The 10101-nt window shown below is 37.5% G+C and overlaps 1 protein-coding gene across 3 annotated transcripts in view; it reads right to left on the bottom strand.

Annotated features, from left to right (window-relative positions):
* Positions 1-946: 946 nt before the first annotated feature.
* Positions 947-10101, bottom strand: part of FNIP1 (folliculin interacting protein 1) — a gene marked incomplete at its 5' end in the record, with an annotated part of 96307 nt that continues 87152 nt past the window's right edge. For all 3 annotated transcript variants that reach the window (XM_014583572.2, XM_014583574.2, XM_014583573.2), the window contains 2 exon segments: positions 947-3679; positions 8637-8752. In XM_014583572.2, coding sequence (XP_014439058.1) covers positions 3601-3679; positions 8637-8752 — 195 coding nt within the window.

The following is a 10101-nucleotide window of genomic DNA, read 5'->3' as shown; positions in this document are numbered from 1 at the left end:
AATCAACCTAGCCTGAGGAAGACAGCTTCCCTACAAGCCTAAAGGCTGAACCACTGCTTACAGGGCAGGTACTAAGGACTGACTGGAAGGCTGACTTCCCTACAGTGCAGATAAAGACTTGCTCAGAGTTACAGACAAATCAGTGAGCCAAGAATAAAAGTGAAAGTAACTGACCATGTGTTTGTTTAGTTGTAAAGTCTATACTAATTTGTACAGGATACAATTTTATTAACAGCTTTTGCAAGGCTTCTAGGTTTTAGTTGATTTGGTTCAGCTTGCTTTCATAAAAGCATTTACAAATTTTTCAATGTATCCTTGTGAGATTTAGGTCAGGTGTAAGAATATATCCAGCTTATGTATTTTTTACTATCTTTTTACTCATAAGAACTTGTTAAAAATCCTTTCAACAACAAACGTTGGCCATAGAAGACTGAACAGATTACTTGGTAACAGTAGCAGCTATAAATTATCCAGTGTTTGGAGTGTGGCAACACTGAGCTAAATTCTTTTTGTTTTTTAATTGCTAGAGGGTGTGTGTGCTCAGCAGAGAAAGAGAAAGTGATGAGAGAGAGAGAGACAGACAGACAGACAGACAGAAAGTATCCTCCAGTGGGCTGTGGTAATGCCTCAATTCCTTCTCTCCCATTTTTCCACCTTGTCGGGATTTGGGGCACGCACACTCATGTACCTGGTGTTTTTTTCAAATGGCCAGGGCCAGGATTCAAATTGTGTGGCTGGCTATATGGGATTTGGCTCTCTTTAATGCTAGGGCACAGAGCCAGCCCAGGCTAAATTCTCACAACACCCTCATGAAATAGATTCTACAAAATTACAAGATTACATGGTTAGATATGTCAGACTTTAGACAAGAATCTAGGTGTTCTGACTGGTGTCAGAGTCCACAATGTTATATACACTTTAACACATGAAAGAAAGAACATCAACATCCATCAAATTGACGTGTATTTATTGCACAAATTTCCCCTAGAACCGGGAGGTTATTATAATACAGGTGTACATTTGAGAAATGTATACAGAGTAAGGAACAATATGTACATTTTACATATCCACCATCTAAATAACTTAGAGAAAGCAGAATATTCTCATAAGACATTACCAGAAGTAGGTATTATGTAAAATCATGGGTTTTTTTTAATTAATCATCCCAATGTATGCCAATCACAACCAAATGAAATCTGTGCTATTATCTTTATTGCACTTACATTTTCAAATTCAAAATTAAGACATATTAATAAAAGCAGAAATATTTTAAAAATCAAACCAATTAGTTTATATACAACAACAAAAAAAATCAGTTTCAATTCTTGTAACATCCCTTTTTCATTTCCCGCAAGAAACAGGTTTTTGTTTTGTTACGTTTTTTTTTTTTTAACATGTAACACAGTTGTCTGTACCATAAGTAGTTAAGAAATTATTTTGAACAGGCCAAAACTCTTTTCACATTTACCATAATGACCACATTTTGAATAAGTAGCAGCTCATTCCTAGGGCACTATGTAAAGAAAAGAATGATTATGATGAAGGTAAGAGAAATTACAGAAAGATTAGGAGTTATAAAACTCAGGAATCCTATAAGGATTAATGATTCTTTATGAAACTACAGGCCTTTTCCTTCTCGGCAATGCTTAGTTATTAGTTAAAAATAACAGTAGCATGAGCCATCCACTTACTGAAGACTAGAACACCTAAATGGTAATTTATTAGGTATCTCAAAAAGGACTAAAATAGTTTGGTGAGTAAGAAAACACCTAGAAACATGTATTATCTACCTGCTACATATTATTCTGAGAAACAATCAAAAAAATGAATACAATGGCCCACATATAAACTTTTCTGTATTTCAAATTCTGCCAGAGACTGACTCATGAAATTCCAAAAATAGACAACAAAAGAATTCCATTACTGAATGAAATTAAAAAAAAAAACAAAAAAAACTAACCCAAACAAAATATATCATTATAAAAACTCTTTGCCAGAAGTCATCCATGGGAGACTCAGATACTAACTGGGACCAGCTAACTAAGAGGACATGGGTCAAACTGACTGCAGGCACACCAATTTCAGGTTTACATTCCATTAAAACAACCATTTCTTTTTGTCTAAGTGGAGATTTCTTGAATACATAAAGAGCAAGGCAAAACGTGACCCAACGTTATAAATTCAAGGTGCAAGATTAAACCAACCCACAAAATTTTTCCATTAGTTATTAAAAATTTAAATAGCAAGAATGGGTATGTTATATAACTGAATAAGCAAGTGAGTTTTTTTTCTTTAATCAATTATGATGATGATAATAGTTAATGAAAGCAGAAACCAACTTTGCTTCTAGCATTAAAAGTATCTTAGACCATACAAGCAAAGAATAAACTAAATGTAGTTTTCAAGTAAACTGAGGTAGTAGAGCATATTGAAAACTTTATCTACTCATCTTTCTATTTACATTACTTACAGAAGTTTGGTTCCATGTTAGCCTTTCTTATAAGAGACGCCCTATAGTATATACAAAGACAACAATTGAAAAGTGGAAATCTTTTTTAAAAATCAGCTTTTAGAAGGGAGAGGCTCTTAGACAAAAGAGAATAATTTTAAGAGTTATGAGTTCCATTAGTGTAAATTGAATAGTATTAAGCAATGAAATAAATGTTGAGCTCCTATGGGTTCAAGAAGGGCTGATACCGAAAGCAAGGGCCCTGGCTACCTGAGCGCTTTTAAAGAAAACAGTATTATTTTTCCAATGCTTTGGTGCAATTTTAAATCCTAATCTTCATATATTAAATTAATGAATGTGTAAATATTAGTATTTATAAGAATTAACTCATACTTATAAACAAATGGTATAAAGTAGTATTCTTAATTTGGGGATGTACATCCTCAGCCTTAAAAAAACACTGGCTTTACTTGTATTTTAGAGTGTGTGAAACAAAAATCACCAGAATGTAACATTTCAATATTACATACAATTAATACTAGTTGAAAATAGTTTTTAAAAAAGGCATGTTTACCAACCTTGTATTTCTACCTCTACTTTAAAAAATATATATACACTTATGTACACTTGGGTGGATAACATAACACATATTTGCACTCATTTTTATAATTAACAGGCTCTTTAAAATACTTACTCTGAAATTAGCTGTTTACAATTGCAAACCAAAATAACAATCAAATTTTTATAGATCTCTGTAACTTAAACACAAAGAATTTAAAATGAATGAAATGACTATTTCCACGTTAATCAGGAAACATCTGCTGTTATTTATAAGTTGTGACAACACCATAGAGATCACCTGAAATTCCTTCATATTACTCTCTTTGTAGAAATTACTAAGTTATACTTTGGCTTTTTCAAATGCTTCTCCCACAAAATTATCTATGTTGCTTTAGTTTCACGTGGTTAAAAATCTACCATCACCCAAAAGTCCAGTCAAAAAGAAAAAGCCAATCACTGTACCCAGAATATGCAGTACAATGCAGGATAGCATGGTGACCAAAAAATCTCCATAAAGGCATGCTGTATCTGCTTCCTTGGTTTCTACTTATCTTTCCACTAGCGTTACCTTCTAACAACCTTTAGGCATGTTAAAGGAGTATCTGAGCAACATAAGGAGAATGAGTGCTTGCTACTGCAGCCAGAAGAGGAAGATCACTGGATTCAATTCTGAAAGGAAGAAAAAATATCTCAGTTCAGGTTTTCTGTATCTAGGACATGAATCCTACAGGCAATGACCACGACTTGTAAGATACCCAAGCAGTTAAGGACCTAGGCCACCTTAGCCAAAAAGAAAAGGCTAAGAGATGGGTCAGTCAGGTGGCATGGTGGTTAAAGTGACTGGATCCCACATGGTGACTACACAATTCGAATCCCTGGGCTGGCAGCTTGAAAAGCATGCCATGCATATGCCCCAAATCCCAAAAGAATGAAGGAGAAGGTACTAAGGCATGCCAGACCCCTGGGGGGAGGGGTAGTTTCTCACTTTCCCTCTCCCTCTCTCTTGTATGTCTCTCCAGCAAGTGCAAGCACCCTACAGAAACTTTTTTTTTTTTTGAGATGTTTTCGCTACAGGGCGTGTGCGCTTGCTAGACAGACAGAGAGAGACAGAAAGACAGAAAGTGAGAAATCACCCTCCAGGGGGGATGGCCATGCCGCAATCCCTTCTCCTCCATTCTCCTCTCGGGATCTTGGGCACGCACGCACACGCGCTCAGCGTGAGTTTTAAGCCACCAGGTTCGGGACGCGAACCGTGGTCGACTATGTGGGAGTCCAGCGACATAGCCATTACGCTAACTGCTGGTCCCAGAAAACATTTTTTTTAAAAGGTAAGAGAACTGACGGTAATAAAAATTGCTAATTTTTCAGTAAGTAAAATCCAGAAGGAAAGGGGAAAGGAAAAAGGAAAGGGAAGGAAGAAATAGTAGGCCAGCCAGTCTGCCTGCCTCTCAAAGTCAAGGAAATAAAGTTGCCTGGACCTGCTGCTGGATCGTGCATTAAGGCAAGGAACAGTGTCTAAAAGACATAACCTAGTATACTAATATTGGGTTGTTGGAAAAGTCATGACCTTTTTTATTATTTCTTTATGTTAAAATGCATCTTGGTTTTTCTGACAACCCAACAGAATATTGTGTATCTAGATTGTTTCTATAATGAAGTATACTCGAAGAAGAAATGAGAGTTTCTTAAAAATACATCCTATCAGGACCAGCAGATGGCATAATGGTTATGTTGCTGGACTGCCACATGGCTGACTGTGGTGTGAGTCCTGGACTCAGCAACTTGAAACTCATGCCAAACAAGTGTGCATGCGTGCCCAAAATCCTGAGAGGAGAATGGAGGAGAAGGGACCGTAGCATGGCTTTTCCTGCTGGGCAGTGATTTCTCACTTTCTGTCTCTTTGTGAGCACACATGTGCTAAAGCAAAAATCTCTCTGAAAATAAAAAATACATCCTATATTAGGTTGTTGGGAAAGTCATGACATATTTTTCTATGCAAAAATGCATCATGACTTTTCTGACAACCCAATAATTTATTTTTTATTGCCAGAGGGTATGTGTACTAATGAGAGAGCAAGACAGAGAGAGAGAAAGCCCCAATGGTGAATGGTCACATCACTGTCCTTTTTCCTCCTTTGTTCTTTTCCATCAGGATTTTAGGCACATATGCACATGCACATATTTCTCAAGCTTCCAGAGATGGGATTTGAACTGCAGTTGATCATGTGGGATTTGGCACCCTTAACCAGTATGCTATGGGCAAGTCCCACAGATAATTTATAGGAAATGAAAAATGGCCAATAAAGATTGAAAAAGTAACTCAGGGGCCAAGTGGTGGTGCAATGGTAATGCATCATCCTTAGGTCATTGGAAAAGGCATGATATATTTTTTTGGTACAAAAATGTGTCATAACTTTCCTGACAACCCTACAGAGTCATATGGGAAAGGTCCTCTTGCAATCCTAAGACTTCCCTGACCATGACCCAGGCTACCTGAGACAAGAATGGATCATAGAGTGATGAAACTGATGGGGGGTACCTGTCTCTCTATATATCTTTCTGACATAAGAAATAAATCAATCTTTAAAAAAAAAAAAGGTACTCAGATATACGCATGGATAGACAATTTTGAATAAAACCATTTTTCAAGCAACAGACTGGCAATGACTAAAAAGTCTAATAATAGCCAGTACTAAGAGGCATGTTGCTTCTTGCTCTTTGTGGAAATTTATACCGATACCTGCTGGATGGCATTCGGTATTATCAAACTGTCAATATCTATACAAAATTTAGTATAGGTCCAGCCAATCAGTGGCATGGTAGCTAAGGTGGCTGGATCCCACATGGCCGACTGTGTGGTTTGAGTCTTGTATCTGGCTGCTTAAAAACACGCTGGGGGTGTGTACATGCATAACCAAAATCCCAAGAGGAGAATGGAAGATAAGGGGTTGCAGCATGACCATCCCCCTTTGGGAAGGAGGTGCTTTCTCACTTTCTCTCGGTCTCTCTCACTTTCACTCTCTCTGTCTTCTCTGGCAAGTTCATGTGCCCTACAGAAAATTTTTAAGAAATTTAATGTTCATGGCCTTCAACTAAAATTTCTTTTGTGAAGGTCAACTGGTAAAATGGTGGTTAAGGTACTGGAATCCTACGTGACCAACTGCAGTTCAAGCTCTGGACCTGGCGGCTTAAAAATCATGCCAGGCATGTGTGTGCATGCCCCAAATCCAAAGTTAAGAATGGAGGAGAAGACGGGACCAGCAGTTAGCGTAATGGCTATGTCACTGGACTCCCACACAGTCGACTGCGGTTAGCGTCCCGGACCCGGTGGCTTAAAACTCATGCCGGGTGCGTGTGTGTGCATGCCCAGGATCCTGAGAGGAGAATGGAGAAGGGATTGCGGCGTGGCCATTCCCCCTTGGGGGTGATTTCTCACTTTCTTTCTCTCTGTCTCTCTCTCTGTCTGGCGAGCGCATGTGCCCTATACCAAAAAACCTCTATTAAAAAAAAAAAAAGAATGGAGGAGAAGGCACTGCAGCGTAGCTAGCCCTGGGGGAGGGGGATGATTTCCTTCTCACTTTCTCTTTCTGACAAACGCACATGCCCTATCCTATAGCAAAACAACAACAAAATTTCTACTATGAGGAATTTATCCCATAAGTGTCAAAGATTTTAATTCATTTCAGCCATGGTTTATGACTACAAAAAACTGAAAATAATCTAAATTCCTACATAAAATGGAATGCTACAATTATTAAAATGAGACAGATTGGTATATGCTTTTATGAACATTCAAGATACATTAAAAGGCAAGTCCTACAATGATTTATAGAGATTTATACATTGAAAATTTATAAAACTTAAATTGTCGGGCAGAGGCACACTAGTAAAACAGGATGACCTCTGAGGCTGACCCACATGGGAATGTTCCAGGTTCATGTTATGAGGTCTCCCTGAACATGCCAGACCACATGAATCCATAATTCGGAAGCTGGCTGAGGCTGCAGGGGCAGAGCAGCATCGAGACCTTCTTGGGCGGTGCTGCCTGTCTCTCTGTTCTCTATTGCTAATAAAATAAATAAACAAATAAACTTAAGAAAAAGTGTTTGGGTGGGCACTGGAAATTGAAGGAGAAGATGACAACTTTTCATTTTATGCTAAAATGTATAGTAAACTTTGATTATATGTACATTATTTTAAAAACTAAAAATTTTTTGATGCCAGAGGGAGCATGCATGTGCAGAAGAGGGGGAGGGCGAAAAAGATAGAGAAAAGAGGAAGAGAAAGAGAAAACCTCCCATAAGGGCTTGGTCATGTTGCAATCCTTTCTCCTCCAGTTTTCAGTCCCATCAAGGTTCTAGGCATATGTATGTGTGCCACTGATGTGAAGCCTACAGAACCAGGAACCAAGACCTGCTCACCTATGTGGAATTCAGCCTTTTCTACACAGTGCCCGACTGCTGCACCATGGGGGCGGGGGGTGTTACATAAACTCAAAAACTATTTTTAAAATAAAGATGTTAAGCACATACACATAGCCCTCGCTCCCCAGAAAAATAAGACAATATCCTATTACTGATTTCCCAAATAGCAGAGAATAGTTTTCTCTGTACTCCTCGTCAAATGTCCCATTAGGACTTGAACGTTAATGTGGTATTATATATGAACATGATCTGGAGTGTGAAAGATATAAAGTCATTCAAACCCCTCCTCTCACATGTGTGTTAACTTTCACAGTCTGATTCCAACAAGATGGTATTACTTACATAATGCAAAATGACTACAGAATTTGGGAATAACACTGAAAAAACGGAATTTAATTTGGTTTCTGACATACAGGATAGTCTCAATGATGCTGACTCCTTCCCTTTTCATAAGAGCTGAATTAAAGTTCTAGCTTCTTTCATTAATAACTTCAATTAGAATTTCAAAAAATGATTGTCAAATACATGCACACATATAAAGTGTCCACAACACAGAAAAGTGACTGTAGAATATAATGAAATAAAGCTATATTTATTGTTCCTCCTTTAATAAGCATTTTAGATAACTGTTTCCTTCCAAAGAATAACTGAGTAGACAAACATAATACATAGATAATGGGGGAGGAATAGTAGATATTAGAAAGCTGGGCAGATGCACAATGAGCTAACAAAATGAGTACTTACTTTTCTAAGACAAAACATAGATTTAATTCATTCTATCTATATTCCCAATGTACTATATGTAATACGCAAAGGCCAATAACCTTCCCATCAGTGGACCACAGGGAATCTGTTTCACACGGTATAGAGCAACATAAACGGTTAAGTGTACAGCTTCTACCAGGAAAAGACGCTTAAAAGGAAAAAGGGGGCTAAGAGGGAGGGGCTCGGGGGCATAAAAACATTTAATAGATACAAGAATGGAAAGTTATCTGTTGAGGATGATGTATATGGTAATATCTTAGACTTGATTAATAGACAATGCACATATGCTTTGAAAAACCATATTGTATGTAAAGATATACAATAATTAAGTGCAAAGGAAAGAAATAAAAAAGGAAAAAGGGCAATTCTGAGAAACATCCCTTGCCTAAACACAGAACAATGAGAAAGCAAAGCCAAAAGAGAAACCATGAACATACCCCAAAACCACTCCAAGCTCCTTGACATGAACACGCATCTGCCCCCTCAGGTACTCAGACAGCATTTTGCTCTTGAAGTACAGCTCTTGCAACCGGTCCTCTAGATGCATTACACACTGCAGTTAGGGAGAAAACAAGAACCAGGTCAGAAATCAGCTTCCAACTCTGAGCAATGGCAAAGTCCAAAAGATTATGTTCTTTTTTTTTTTTTTTTAAAGGATTGTGTTGACAATTCTATTTAGTTATTACAAGATAAGCTAAAATTTGGCGCACACTTATAAACTACGCAGTTTTGGTCAAAATGGACACTTAACTATTTGCAGCTCATACCAAAGTTTCTATGGTGTTTTTATTTTAATTTTTAAATTGTTGTAAAGTGCACAACATAAAACCTACCATTTAAGCCATTTTGAAGGGTATAATTCAGTGGCATTAAGTATATTCAAAATGTACAATAATCGCCACTATCTATTTTCAGAAATTGTGAAAATACATTTTTATTTCGGGGCCAGCAATTGGCATAATGGCTATGTCGCTGGACTCCCATGTAGTCGACCACGGTTCAAGTCCCAGACCCAATGGCTTAAAACTCACACCAGCCGTGTACATACCCAGGATCCAGAGAGGATAATGGAGGAGATTGCGGAGTGGCCATCCCCCCCGGGGGATGAATTCTCACTTTCTGTCTCTCTTTGTCTTTCTAGTGAGCACACACACCCTATAGCAAAACCTCTCCTAAAAATAAATACATTTTTATTTCAAATTTGATAAATATAAAGTGATACATTTCCAATGTATTTACATAAGAAAGGCTGTATTCTACAGAAAGTAAAAATAGCTTATAATACTTCACAAAGATCATTCTGTAGTCCTTACTAGAAGACAGATATTTCTAAAGCTGGAACATTAAAAATTAACACACATATACTTCATTTATTGTTCATTAACTTGTTCAATTATCTATTTATTTATTTAGGTTTTGCTATAAGATGCATGCATTCACTGGAGAGACACAGGGAGAGAGACAGAGAGAGATAAATCATCCCCCAGGGGGGACTGCCACACTGCAATCTCTTCTCTTCCATTCTTCATTTGGGGTTTGAGGCACATACACACACACACACACACACACACACACACACACACACACACACGGTGTGATTTTTTAAGCCGCTGTGTCCAGGACTAGAACCAGAGAGTCAGTGGGATCCAGCACCTTAACCTTCACAGCATCTGCTGGCCCCTAACTTGGCTCAATTTACTAAAATAGCTTATTTTTCGTTCGACTTAGTGCTATATATGTTTAATAAAAAACATGAAGTTCAGGTGTTAAAATATACTACACTCCTGCAGAATATTACTTTGCAATAAAAGTCAGTTTTTATGAGCTCCTAATTAAAAACAATTTTTTTTATTTGAAAAATACAATTAAGTGCATTTCTTGGCTCAGTTACTGTTTTCTGAT

Source organism: Tupaia chinensis, unplaced genomic scaffold (genome assembly GCF_000334495.1).
Source record: "Tupaia chinensis unplaced genomic scaffold, TupChi_1.0 Scaffold144346_1, whole genome shotgun sequence".
NCBI classification, from domain to species: Eukaryota; Metazoa; Chordata; class Mammalia; order Scandentia; family Tupaiidae; genus Tupaia; species Tupaia belangeri.
The sequence above is the reverse complement of the archived record's forward strand: the minus strand, read 5'-3'. Positions and strand labels throughout refer to the sequence as shown.